The 14447-nt window shown below is 36.2% G+C and overlaps 1 protein-coding gene across 1 annotated transcript; it reads left to right on the forward strand.

The window, feature by feature from the left end:
* The first annotated feature begins 11268 nt into the window (after positions 1-11268).
* LOC121412518 (putative nuclease HARBI1) lies at positions 11269-13470 on the forward strand. Its single transcript, XM_041605310.1, has 3 exons — positions 11269-11650; positions 12741-12930; positions 13211-13470. The coding sequence occupies exons 1-3, from the start codon at positions 11401-11403 to the stop codon at positions 13392-13394; spliced, it is 624 nt and encodes a 207-aa protein (XP_041461244.1). The 5' UTR covers positions 11269-11400; the 3' UTR covers positions 13395-13470.
* Positions 13471-14447: the final 977 nt, after the last annotated feature.

Below are 14447 nucleotides of genomic sequence, written 5' to 3' on the forward strand. Positions count from 1 at the left end.
TATGTAACAATAATTATGTAAATTACTTATGTAGAGTCACGCAAAATAATTAGATTCGATATTATGTTTGTTTATCATTATAAGATAATTCCTTTGTTCTCAGAAATGAAGAGGGTAGAAATAGGAAAAATGAATAAAAACAAGTTACCAAGGCTTTAAGAAAACTCTAAAGAATGAAGAGCTAATTTAGCACTAAGGGCCTACAGAGCACTTTGGAGTGCTGATGCTAGTTCAAGTTTGAATGATTAAATTAGCACTCTGAGATGCAGTCACTGTACAAAATCCAATTAGGTGCTAAATAATCTCTTCATTCTATAGGGTTTATCTCCAATTCACCCAATTGCCAACTCGTCTACTATCATTTGGTCTTCCTTCTTCCACTCACCATATGGTCTACTTTCATTTAGTCTAATGCCATTCCGTCTCATAACCAGTTGGTCCAATAGCAATTCATTCCATATACCATTTGGTCTAATTAAACTAAAGTGTTGATTGTAAAAATGAAGGAAGAGTAAATGGGTAAATAGACCAACTGGTAATTAGACGAAATGGTGATAGACGAACTAGTGATTAGACAAAATGATTATTGGACCATATGGCAGTGTTGTGGTGCCTTGATGCTCGGCCTTAGCCTTAAGGCGCCTTAAGGCCTATTTTTTCAAAGCCTTGGCGTTGAACATTCAAACCTTGGCTTTAAGAAGGCCTAGGCCTTGAGGATTTTGAGCCTTGAAAAATCAAGGCATTTTCAAGGCTTTTTCAAGGCATTTGTATTTTTTACTTTCATTTGTTATATAAGTAAGTATGAATGTTTCAATTGTTCTGTATATCTAATGACACTAAATACTACAAGTCAGCAGTAGCAGCAATGCCATCAATTCCAGCTATCACCATTATTAAGAATTATCATAACATAATTATGTAACAAAGAGAAGTGATGAAAATTAACATTATTTATTGGTATTATGTTGTAATCATGACTAATGATGATAATGACAATATAATGATAATAATGATTATAATCAGGATTATAGCGATTTTGTGACAGGAATAAGCGATTTTGTGACAAGAATAATTCTGACAGATCTGACTGCAATTTCGACAATAATATGTCAATGGCATGATGAGAAAAACTTTGAGGGGCCAAGCATGGCATACAGAGCAACATTTCTGTCCCAAAACAGTTAAGAGCGATTGAAGTGAGCAAGTGAGCACAATTTTCACCCCTTTACTATTAGGAAAGGTTATTTTGTGATATATTATGACAACATGTTACATAAATGATATCACATTTAACCCTAAATAGACTGGGCTATTTCGACGCCTAAGAAGACTGGGGGGGGGGGCTGATTCAGCCTCCCCTTATGATCTCGGCCATCGATCGCGCGATCGTGACGAAAATTTGCACAAGGTTACCCATGGCATTATCTACAAAACTATAACATCAAATTCTGCAAAAAATCTCATGTCTCATTAATTATGCTAATTTATGTGTAAAATCATAAGTTTGCTCTAATTAATAAAATAATGCCCCTGAAATGCTAATTTTTGTTCCACATACTCTAGATATGCATCTGATCAAATTTATTTTTTAAAAAATTCAAAATCACATTTATTTTCTTATGTATTCTATTGTTTTCTAAATTTCTTATGTATTTCATTGTTTTTCGACTTTTTTTTATTGTTTTTTCAATGGAAATTGTCGGGGACTTTTTTTGGACCATAAAAAAGATAAAATTAATTGATTTTAAGCAGTAAAAGGAAAAATAATGATGCATTTGTGAATATTGGCTAAAAACACTTTGCATTGGATTTGTACACAAACTCATGTTTTTGAGTAATGTTGGGTCTGCATGCACTTACGAAATGTTGCGTAATTTTGGAACCGCGTACCCGGGGGTCACAATTTTGGTCTCAAAAGTTGCGCAAGATTTAAAAGTAAAAAGTCAGCGACCGACGCGGTCAAAAAATTTCGCGCGGCGGATTTATCGCAAAAAATGTCGAGGGGGGGGCTGAATCAGCCCCCCCCCCCAGTCTTTTTAGGGTTAAATCCTTTCCTTCACTGACATGACTGAGTTTATTCTTGATGTTGGAACTTCTTGTCTCTCTCTCTCTCTCTCTCTCTTTAAGGGGGGGTCTGATATTTATTAAACAGGCGAGAAAGAGGAAAGGGAAAAGAGATAGAGAGGAGAAGGAGGAGGCTGGTTAGGCAAAATATGCTGCAAAATCAGTTAATATGTTGATAGGCAGTACATCTAATTAAATTGTTGATATTTTGTTTCGGTCCTAGATTGACAAAACGCTGTAAAAAAAAGGTTACTTTTTTTAATCATTATGGTTCGACATTAAATTTCATTTCACTACAGTTTCAAGGAAACAAACAGAATATTTGTTTTCGTGTCAGGTGTGGTCTAATAGAGAACTACTTTATTGTTTAATAAACCTACCCATCCCAACTAATGGTATTGAGTGCGCCCCATTTATTTTATATCCGTTTGAATATAAATTTATTTTGTTAATATTTCTTTATTCCGGTTTTTGAGGTGAAATAAGTGGAGAAGATACAAGAAATGAGAATTGAAATTTAGAAGTGGTTGTAAGCAGAAAAAAACATGAAAACTGACAAGAGTCCTAAAAATGACTAATTTTCAGGTCAGCATTTGAAAATTTCAACTTGCGCTTTGTGCTCTCTTGCCCCCAACCCCCCCCCCCCCCGAAAAATTATCGGTAGGAAAAATGCCTGTTTTCCAAAATCGAAAATGCCCTTTTTTCAAATTAAAATACGCCTTTTTTCAAAAAGGAAATACCTTTTCTATAATATTAAAAACAATTCATTTTAGGTTCCGAAATCACCAAAGTTTGGATTGCGCTCGCATAAATCATTAAGTAAGATTCTCATTCCATGTACACACAAAAATACTTAGAAAGTCCAGTTTTCAGGTTGCAATATCACAAATTTTTGAGTTCGCGCTTTGCGCTCGCATTATTTATTTGGAGAGTTGTGTATCCTATTTATAAGTCACTAAATGCAGTCCAGAACAGCTTCCTTTTCTGGTCAGTAAAAACTTCAGCTCGCACTCGCGTTAATTCTGCAGTAAAATGTACATCGTTTTCATGATTACAAAAATCAGCTCGGAATATTTAAATTTCATTTCTTATTACACAAAATATCCAGAAGTTTGAGCTTGTGATTCGTACTGGCAATGTCTCGCAAGGATGCCCTTTTAACAGTGATTAGCACCATAATTGACCAAAGATCGAGTTTTACTTTAGAATTGATTTTTTTCAAAACCGCTTGCTCGCTATACGCTTTCTAGCCTAAAATTAAAGCCTAAATCAAAATATATGTCTTATCTGTTTTAAAGTATACATTATGCCTCCCCTGTCCCATGGAGTGGAAAAAGAATGGGCGTGCCAGGATCAGATCACCTTGATAATAATAATTATTGCCATGTGAGTCGCCTAGAAAAATAAATAAATGTATACACAAAGGTAACTATATTGTTATTTTAACATTATGTCTAAATCTGCATGATCTATCATGAAGTCAATTTGTTTTACATGTACAAGGGTCAAGTTTTTTTGCTCGCTCAGTTCACTCGCTCGCTCAAACCTTTTACACATTGTGTCCTGTGTGTCATGTCTGCCGCCTAAGCATTGTTGTCTCATTGTTCCATATATTGAAAGATCGAAATGCCTTGGCCTTGAGGTTTTCAGGCCTTTGCCTTGGCCTTGGGTTTCCATGCCTTGGCCTCGGCCTTGGGGATTGAAGCCTTGGCCTTGGGTATTAAAGCCTTGGCCTTGGAGGTTTGAGCCTCGACTACAACACTACCATATGGTTATTGGACCTAATGGTTGTTAGACGAAATGTTGATGGACGGAATGGCATTAGACTAAATAAAGGTAGGCCATGTGGTAAGTGGATGAATTGGCAATTTTGCATTTTAGATTGTATAATGTCACAATATTATGTGTATGTATACAAGTAGCTTTCCGCAGCTCAGAATTCACCTTTACCGATGCACCCCCCCCCCCTCCGGAAATCAGGTCGGTATTCTAAAAGGCAGAAATTTACCAAATTCACCTTCATTTTGGAGTGGAAAACTTTTCATCGTCATTTAGGATAATTCCACCCAAAAGGAAAGTTTAGTTAGTTAGTAGTAGTAGTAGTAGTAGTAGAAGTAGTAGTAGTAGAAGTAGTAGTAGTAGTGGTAGTAGATTTGTTTGACAATTAAAAATTAACCAACATTTCGTGAAGCCGAGACAACAATAACATCGATAATTGTAACAGGGGCGGATCCAGCTCCCGCCAATAGTGGGGCCCGAAATTTTTTTCACCTACATTTTCCCCGATCGGACGCTCGAAGTTGATTTTTGTTTGGTTTTTTGAAGGGTTGTGCCAGTGGCGTAAGGAGCCAAAAATTTTGAGGGGGGCTCAATACGGCGTATCGCGTAAAATCAGTAAGAAGTTTCGAGCGAGCGAAAATTTTGAAACTTTTATTACAAAAATAACAGTTTTTGATAGAGTTTGACATATCATTTTTGGAAAATAACAAGCTTATATTTCCCCCCTTGTCCCCTTCCTTTTCTCTTTTTTTCTTGGTCGTGAAAAAGTAGGGGGGGCGAAACGTCGATGTCCTAACAGTCATTTTTAAGCTTTATTCTTATAAAACAACCTAAAAAGGTTTAATAATCTCATAAGCCCTGTTCAAACAGTGCGTGCGCGAAGCGCGAGCTGGAAATATTTGGAATTTCATGTATTTTATCCTGAAAATTGAATATTCTGGGCAATGTTTATGAACATGCAAGATGCGTATGTAACTAGATAATTACTGTTCGTTTTCTATTTTGATTGTGTCATTGAGAAAGTCAAGGTCACTAAAAGGACCATTGAATTTTAGTAAAAGAGAAGAGTTATAAACTATCTCCAATTTAATTAGGGTCATGTAAATTAATAATTAATATGAAGAAGTTGCGTTGTTCCAGGACACAGAATTAGTAACTTTTGAATTTCAGAAATCGGAAAGGATTTTGTACTAAAAGAAATGCTTTTTAGGAAGGAGTCATTTTCTTTTTATATGTAAGACATTTAAAGGACTGATCATGCTTATTAATCAGTTGTGAGATTACAGACATATGAGTATTATGAAGATTGGAAGACAATCCTTTGAATACTGGAATTAATCTAGGGGATTACCTGTATGAATATTGTGAAGATTTACAGATACTATTCCTTAGATTGGTTATAGTTTACCAGTCGAGAATTAATCTAGGGAAGTATATATATATTAATATTGTAAAGATATTATTATCCCTTAAATTATTTGGAGTTTGGGTAATGTTTGCTTTTAGATGGGTTCCGATTCCACTCGTGGTTCCACTGGTCGTTCCATTGGTTGTTCTAATTCTGGTTCTGAGTTTGGTTCCAACCGCCATTCCAGTAGACGTTCCGGTCCCATTTCCGGATCCGGCTCCACCATGATTATGACTGTCAAATCCCGCTATCATGGCTATGGACAAGATTTGTAAAGAGAGTCAGATGGAAGACAGATCCGTCGTCGAATGATGTAACTATATAACGATTCGTCAGTATCAATGAACATTGAGCTGGAGTGATTATATCACCTTATAAAGTGGGTTACTTTGTAGTTATTCCAAAGACTTTTATTTTATATTTTATTTGTACTCTGAAACAAAGCCATTGAATAATTGTTCTACAAGAACCTGAATACAGTTTTAATAAATTCTTTGAACTGTATTTTTATTGTTCATGCGATTCATTTTATGTCCTCATGAGTTACTTGGGTGTGACAATTGGTTGCGAGAATTGATTGTATGTCCTCTTGGGTTGACTTGGGTGTGACACATACATACATATTCTTTTTATTGTAAACCTTTAAATTAATCCAAAGTGCTTCCAGACTACTATTAAATTGTGAAAAATGTTTAAAGTGAAGGGTTTCTCTGACGTAAAATGCGACATCTCCACAGTGTCAAGACCTATCTTTTCTAAAGATTGTAAATCCTTACATAGCTAACTCTGAATCTGTTATTGTCTCATCAAAGTGTGTTTCGGTTACCGCCATAATATCAAACGGAAAGTTTTTCAACAGAAGGCTAAATTCATCTATTTTAGCTGGTAAAGAATTTGTATTGATATGGCATAATTTCAATCCTGATTTTGAGATGGGAGGTATGCTTCCATCAATAAGATCATGATATTCACATTGGTGTTGGGGTGGCATGAATTTCATTGACTTGGTCGTCTGTTGAGGAGTCTCCTTGCCGTATCCAGAGAATCTATCAAATCCCGAGGGAACAGTCGCTCTCGATACATCTTTTTCCTGCGGTTCATTTTGTGGTTCGGGGGAAAAGGAAAATCATTGTCACTCGGTCTCTCGGTCAGTAGGCCTATATTAAAAATTTCAGCTAGCGCTTCCCGTTCGCGTCAACTTTTCTGTTAGGCCTATACACTTCCTTTTCATGATAGCAAAGAACTGCTCGCAAAAGTTTGAGCTCGCGATTTGCGCTTAAATATCACAATTACCATGTTTACACTTAATCGGCTTTTGGTTCAGAACCAATTGCCGATGCAGAATCGGCTTTTGGTTTGTCTTGCATTGCGGTTACACGCTGTTACAGCTCGCGGTTCAGAACCGCGAGCCGATGCAAAAACGTGAAATCAACGAACGTAGAGGGCAGCAACACACAAGCGTGTTGCTCTAAGGAAGGTCAACTCGATACGCGCATGCAACTGAGCTGCGCGCATATTTTATTGTTCATGACAACGAAATCAAATGCCGATCAAATACAAAAACAAATTAGTAGTGATCAAGGAACGAATATGAAAGAATATGACTACAACGATATCAAAGATAACATGAAAAAATATGTTGAGGGATATACATAAATATGAAAACATATTTTGATATTTAAAACTTTACAAATGCAAGTTTCAGGAAACTAAAATCATTACCAAATCGGTGATTGTTGTTATCAGCGATTTCACAAGACGGCTGTATTAGGCGATTTGCGCCGAGACGATTTTGTGACCACTCGCAAAGCATTTCGAGATTGAATATAGCCACCTTATTTTCTCTGGGCTCTTCGCTGAACCCATCATCATTCTATGCCTAAGCTACATTATGCTCCGTCGTCTGCTTAGATTTAAACCCCTTGTCTAGCACTGGTACTTGTTCTGCTAGGCGTCGACCATATAGGCCGTGACTCATTTATTTATTTATAAGAGCCGGCAGCAACGCCAATGGGTATTAAAAAAATTATCCAGTCTCTGTATTCTGGTTGTTCTGCTGAACTGCGCTGGCTCAGTTCAGCGATTTTAGTAAAATGTCAGAAATTGTTGAATAAATCCCCAGAAACGACGGTTATTCCTGTCTAGATGATCGATAGACCCAAGTCTAAAGATCTAACTTTATTTGTCTAACTAGACAAATGCTTTGACCAGTCTCGATCTGTTTGTTGAAGATGTTGTTCCACACTGGATATCTAAGTAGATCTGAAATAGATCTAGCACGACTTGTTGGTATGATTTTCTATGCAAAAAAAAATACTAAAATAATAATAAACTCAAAACAGATGAATTCCACCTAGGTCTTTTCTCTTCTCTACCAGGTATTATTATGTATTTTACATAGTGTGATTGAAGCTTCGATATGTTCTTTCTTCTATTTCTATTTCTTTTGTCTCTTCCTATTCTCCTCTTCGTGTTGTTATTGTCGTCACCGTTTTTGCTGTTGTTCTTCTCCTTATTTATTTTCCTTCGTTATCAGTTTCTTCCGTCTCCTTCTACTCCTCGTCCCCATTATTCTTCTGTTGCTCCTCTTCCTTCTCCTTCTCCTTCTTTTCTTCTTCTTCTTCGTTATATTCTTGTATATATCTAATTTATTGTCTATAATATATATTATTTATTGGTAATACTAAATTCTGATTTTTTTCCTTCATTTTTAATATGTAAATAGTATAAGTGAACCATTTTATTATCTTAATTCAGGACCCCACTGGAAATAAGCTTTCGAGCTTTCGTGGGTCATCCTGTGCAAGCCTGTTGTTTTAATGCTACTGTATATATGTTATGGTGACTTGCCAAATAAAATCAATCAATCAATCAATATAGGACGCCTAAATCTAGACCATTTGAGGGTTGGTGGTCCATGCAAGCTATGTTTGGTTCAATTAATTTTTTAAGGCCACCCAGCCTGCATGGGCTAGCCGCTAGGAGTACTAGGAGGTTATGATTTTTTAGTCCGTTAAATGCCTACAGGGTAAAGTCTAGATCTAGAACGAGAAGATTATATGGTTGACAAGTTACGTTAGGCCTTCACGTTAGGCATGAAATCTTTAAAATTCGGTTAGAAAATGCCTAAAATCACGACGATCCCAGTCACATTGCTCTTTCGCTTTCGAAATTTCTCCCCAAAAAATACGCGTTCTGCCGGCCAGGCCCAGGAAAATTTACCAATTGCAATATGGCAAACAAATTACGGAAAAGTCTTTAAACATTGATTGCACAGAATCAATGGTCAAATTAAGATGTGGATGCTGTCTATCAAATCTATCTTCTGCCCAAAGTCAGAAATTAAGATGGTCTAATCTATCTAGCCCCCATTTCTAATTTAGGCCTAGATCTAAGGTTAAGTCTAACGCAAACGGTGATGGCACTCTGCAAACGATGTAACATTGCAATCAATTTCCCTCAATTGGCTGATTTTTCTTAGAAATTACTGAAGAAAACCAGGTAAAATGTGAATAGGTGGCCTTTCATTCAAGCTTTAATTTGGCTTTGGAAGTTTGGTTGCTCAATGATTATCGACCTTCGACGCGACGCAGCGCCGGCTGTGCAGCTGCAGCAGCGCAGCGCGCAGCCAATGCAATGCATCCGATGCATGGGTTTTTGTTTTCGCGTCCATAGTCTTGGACTCGAAGTTGAAATTTAGACCCAAATTTCGGGGATTCAGCGCCTTGTATTAAGATTTATAGACTTAAAAGTCAAATGCAATTTACAATTTGAAATCTGACCTTGAACAATCATCGTTGATAAACATCAGCCCTCAAGCAATTGCACTTCAAATCAGACCAGGCAAATTAGACGTCATTGTCTACGTTGCTAGAAGACCTATGACGAGTCGACTGATTTTTAAGCCGCAGCGCATCATCAACGTTACTAGTTAGCTACGCGACCGGCCCAGACTCGGCGCACCCAGGCCAGAAAAATGACCTCGATTATTACGGTGGTTGTCTATGCATTCATTAGTGGTGCAGCGAAATTCAACAGAGGAAAATAAGAGATAAGAGGTATCCTCGTCTTAGACTTAATATTCCAAAATGAGGAAAAATGTCAAAATCATGATTATTTAAGCTAAATAATTTCTTTAAAAATAAAATTAATATTTTGAATATTTCTACCCAGAATAACCGATCTAATAATTGTTCATTAAAAAATATTTGAAATTAACAAATGAAAAATAAATCAACTCAACAAATTTCCAAAAAGTCCACCTTACTTTTTAGAGTGGTCACAAAATTCGAGCGGAGTTGACCTTCCTTAGAGCAACACGCTTGTGTGTTGCTGCCCTCTACGTTCAATGCCTGAAATCAGAGTTGACGGCAGTGTTGCTTTTAGGAAGGTCCACTCGATACGCGCATGCGATTGAAATCCGCGCACAATTTGGTAGGCATGCCAACGAAACCATGAACCGACGCAATACATTCAAAGATTAATAGCAAAATAGAGGTAAACTAACAAATTGTGACAAGGCTAAATTACAGTAATAGAAATGCAAAAATATGAAAATGATTGACAAAAAATGTACCACATTTTAAATTGAAAAATATTACATTTTTTTCTTGTGTTGCTTTAATTCTTCAGTAAAACAGCCATCAAATAAACCAATCTGCTAATTTCACCCCGATTCAAGCTCATTTTGTGACCGCTATTAAGCTCCTCCCCTCATTCAGCGCACTTTTTTAGTAAATTGTAGAGTTGATTTTTTTTCATTTACTCATTTTCAACATTTTTACTTGAAAGAATTTTGCAGCAATCATCACGCTTAAAAATATTTAAAATTTATTCATTTATTCTTCCTAAACTATTACGTGGTGGTGAAAAAAAAATTATGACTTTCGCATATCAATATGAAAACAAACATACGTGAGGTTGAATATTCTTCATTTCAATTTCGCTGCACCACATTAATGTGCCTACACAATCCAGCGGCAGTGCCATAGCTTGAGTGTAAGTGCCATGGCTGAACGCGCCGGCGCGCCCCGGCCTGCCGGTCGGTGCGGAGGTACGATACCATTGGCTGGTAAATTTTGTGCATGCTATAAGTTTTGATGAAATTATAGAATGAAAAAAGCAGCTGTGACATAAACCTCCGCCTCTTGATAGTTCACAAGTCAAGGCGCGTCAATTACATATACGGCTCGAAACTGGGCCATGTTATTTTGGTCTGTTAATTTGGTCTAACTTTAAACTAGGACTTACCTGGGCTTGAGCTTGGCTGGTGTCCGTATTCGATCTCTGCCTGATGAGTTGCAAAAAAAGTTTGGTCGGATTTGTTGATATCACATAATTATTTTATATTTTCATTCTCCGATCCACACTGTAAGGGAAAATTAGGATTCTAACCTTGAACATCTATCGTTGCAACTGGCAGTTAATGCCACATCAATGACAGATCAAGTCCATGGGCGGTATTCTGAAAGCTCAATTAGCGGTCAATTAGCGCTCAATTAGCATTTTGGTATTCTGAAAAGTCACTTAAGTGCCCCTTTCCTTATTTGGCAGGGTTGCGTTGCGCGCACTTGCAATAGTACGCGTTATGACCGCGCGAAGACTTAATTGAGTATTTACGAGACTTTTGGTATTCTGAAAAGTCTCATAGCGCTCAATTAACTATATTTTCACCGTAAGAAGATAATGGTGCTGTAAGGTCTTTTAAATTGAAAATCATCAAAAATAAAAATGGCAGTTTTTCTCTTTGACCTCAATGACCACATGGCATACCGGAATCGCTATCATAATGTAGACAGATTGTTGCCTGGAGAAATGAACCGTTCTGATTTTCGAAAGAATTATAGGCTGAATTATGAAGAATATCAGTGGTTGTGTGACTACATCCGTAATGACGAAGTATTTGAACGCAGACAGGAAAATGGAAGAGTACTTTCGGTAGAATTAAAGGTGGCAGCAGCACTGCGTTTTTTTGCCAGTGGAAGTTTTCAAAAACGGTTGTAGGGGACGTTGCTGGGATCAGTCAGCCTTCCCAAAGTAGGGCTGTTGCGGCTGTTACCGATGCAATCTCTCGAAAGGCTTCCGATTTCATCAATTTTACTTTGGAACCAACTGCAACAATCAAATCTAACTTTGCAGCCATTGCTGGAATGCCCAATACAATTGGATGTATTGACTGTACGCACGTTTACATTCGTGCACCTCGGGAGAACGAAAACATATACGTCAACCGCAAGAATCGTCATTCAATTAATGTCCAAGGAATCGTGGATTCTAAAATGAGATTTGTTAACGTTGTGGCAAAATGGCCAGGGTCTTCTCATGATTCCTACATATGGGAAACAAGCAATGTTCTGAATGATTTTAGGATGGGAAGGATGCCACCAGGATGGTTATTAGGTAAGGATATTTTTTTTAGTCCGATCATTTTTAGCATATTTCTGTGTCAATGAAACTAAGAAAGGTATATCGGGATACCGGGTATATACTTTCAAACAAACGAAACGGACAACGGTCATGATGGTATAGGCCTAAATAAAAAATGGGGGGGGGGCGAATGTCCGGACATTTCATATTTTTGAAGCCTTCTTTTTTGTCTTTGGATTACACTAAAAATATGAATTCAATAGTTGTAATCATCTTCTTTTTTGTTATCTAATATTTCCTAACATCTTGTACGGTACTAAAAATTAATGAAACTTCCATTCGCTTGCAAATTTTTCCAAATTACTTTCTAAAATTGATCGTCCGGACACAACAACTGGGTATATGATATTAAAAAATATATATTTTTGCCATCATTACTATATGATCATGTTTGTTTTGGTTGGTGCGTTTTTAAACTTAATTCCATATAAAGCTCACTATATCTCACAACGATCGATATGGGAAAGATGTACGACATATTAAAAAATGTATAGAACTTTCTGGGATAGCACACATTGTGGGCATAATTGACCCGGATTTGATTATGGTCTATACCAAAATGGTCCCCCAAAATCAATAAACTGTCTTCACACTAAGTAATATTTTTTTCTACTTTTCATTCTTTCTTTCTTTTTGACTTCGTACTTTTTTAAATTAATTTAATCACTTCCTTCATGTGATATATCCTTCATCTCTTTGTTTTTGTGGCTTCTTTCACCCTTTATTTTTCATTCAATTCCTAATTCTTTCGACCCTCCCTTCCTTTGCATTCTTCCTTTCATCTTTCTGTCTTCATTCATTTCTCCCTTGCCTAATTATTTCTTCTCTTCATTCGTTGTTTACTTCTGTGTGTGTGTCTCTCTCTCTCATTCTTTTGGTCCCTTTTCTCTTTTTTCTTCCAATTTTTCTTCATTTCTAAATAGCTAATTGAAAATTTGCCGATTAGCGATTATAATTGTTGACGGTGTCATGGGGTAAGTACATCATCATAATTTTATGAAACTTGAAGATAGCTAAGGAACTACTAATAATATAATTGTATGTCACATTTAACTTGCAATAGGTGACAGCGGATATCCAACTCAACCCTGGCTCATGACTCCACTAACAAACCCCCAATCACCTGCAGAGCAAAGATTCAACTCAAGTCTGACAAGGACACGTGTATGTGTAGAAAGGGCCTTTGGAATACTCAAATCTAGATTCAGATGTCTTGATATGACAGGCGGGTCACTTTGCTATGAACCATCAAGGTATCTATATTCAACGTCTTTGTTTCTTTACCCTTTTAACATTTTATTTGAAAAAGAGTTCAATGGAAGTGGGCCCCCCCCCCCACATTTTATTTGAAAAAGAGTATGAATGTCATTTTATCTGCATGGACCTATCCACGGAGGATTATTCTACTAGTGTGCAGAGCATTGTCACAGCACCCCTATTAACGATAGGTAATCCTCCATGAATAGGTCCATATTAATCTGAGTATTCCTCATCTTCAATCTTGCATTTCATCATAATCTTTGTTCTTTATAGGGTCTGTAAGATCATCCTCTCATGCTGTGTGTTACATAACATCTGTATCGACAGAGGCATACCACCACCAAATGACGTACCACATGTAGTTCAACAACCAGATGAAGACCATCATGATCGTGTTGATGATATGCAGACAGGTCAAGAAGTCAGGAGGAATCTAATTAACACATGGTTTAATTAACAAGTTCATGGACCCTTTAATTCAAGATAATATGTACAATATAAACATAATAAATGTAATTACAATGTAGAATTCATGAGTACAAGTAAAGATTATTGCTTATATATAATTATCATAAATTACATGCAAGTGAGCTAAATGAATAAGTCTCCTTAACAAAACTGATCAAAATAATATAAATGATCATTGACACATATGTAAATAGTATAATAATATTTCTAAATGTATGTGCTATTTGTATGAAATAAAGTGTGAAATACATGAATAACAAAACACACGGATGCATCACATATGCATGTTTCATGGAAATAACCCTGAATAGATGTCACATTTTAAACATCACAATTTGGTAATTTATTTAAATATTCATCAAAGTCACTTCAGGATAGAAGAAATTACATGAGTTTTATGTATGTTTTCTGTTTGCTGTATATGGTTATCACACTTGTGCTTTTTGTATTACTATGATGACGTAAAAGGTGATTTACCATACTAAACTTCATACTTCTGGAACTATATTTATTCACAAACTGTATGTATCAAACTGCATTTATTCACATACACATAACAGGATGATTAGTTTTATGATTCTATCAAATTTTGTAATTATGATCATCACAGGACCACTGTTAAAGTCATTTCATTCAGAGACAGAAAACTTCATGTTTTTGTTTTTATTTTACCTATTAACAAGGTCAAAGTATGCAGCATCAACATATATTAGTTGATTGTACTGTTTCTGTTAGTTGTTTTTACGTTATCACCATTTAATGAATAAAAGTGAAGAGGCCTATCCTGTAAAATTCATGAAATGAATTTGTTCACCTTTCTCTGACAGAGTTATTTGCCAATTTCATCACATGTTAATAAGTCAAAATTTGTAAATAACAAAAGTCAATGAGGCATTTTCATCAGAATCATAAAATGAGATTGTAATAAAGGTAAAATGACATTTCAAATGTTTGCTTGTTTTCCCAAAATAGTATCAAATTTACAAAAAGGTGATATTCAAAGAGAGAGCAATGTCCAACACTCATTATTTCCCAATTTGGA

This window comes from Lytechinus variegatus, chromosome 4 (genome assembly GCF_018143015.1).
Source record: "Lytechinus variegatus isolate NC3 chromosome 4, Lvar_3.0, whole genome shotgun sequence".
NCBI classification, from domain to species: Eukaryota; Metazoa; Echinodermata; class Echinoidea; order Temnopleuroida; family Toxopneustidae; genus Lytechinus; species Lytechinus variegatus.

Coding starts and splice junctions, on each gene's coding strand:
- LOC121412518 (XM_041605310.1), top strand. CDS start 11,401: ATGCCCAATACAATTGGATGTATTGACTGTACGCACGTTTACATTCGT. Junction 11,651..12,740: donor GCCACCAGGATGGTTATTAG/GTAAGGATATTT, acceptor AACTTGCAATAG/GTGACAGCGGATATCCAACT. Junction 12,931..13,210: donor CTTTGCTATGAACCATCAAG/GTATCTATATTC, acceptor TGTTCTTTATAG/GGTCTGTAAGATCATCCTCT.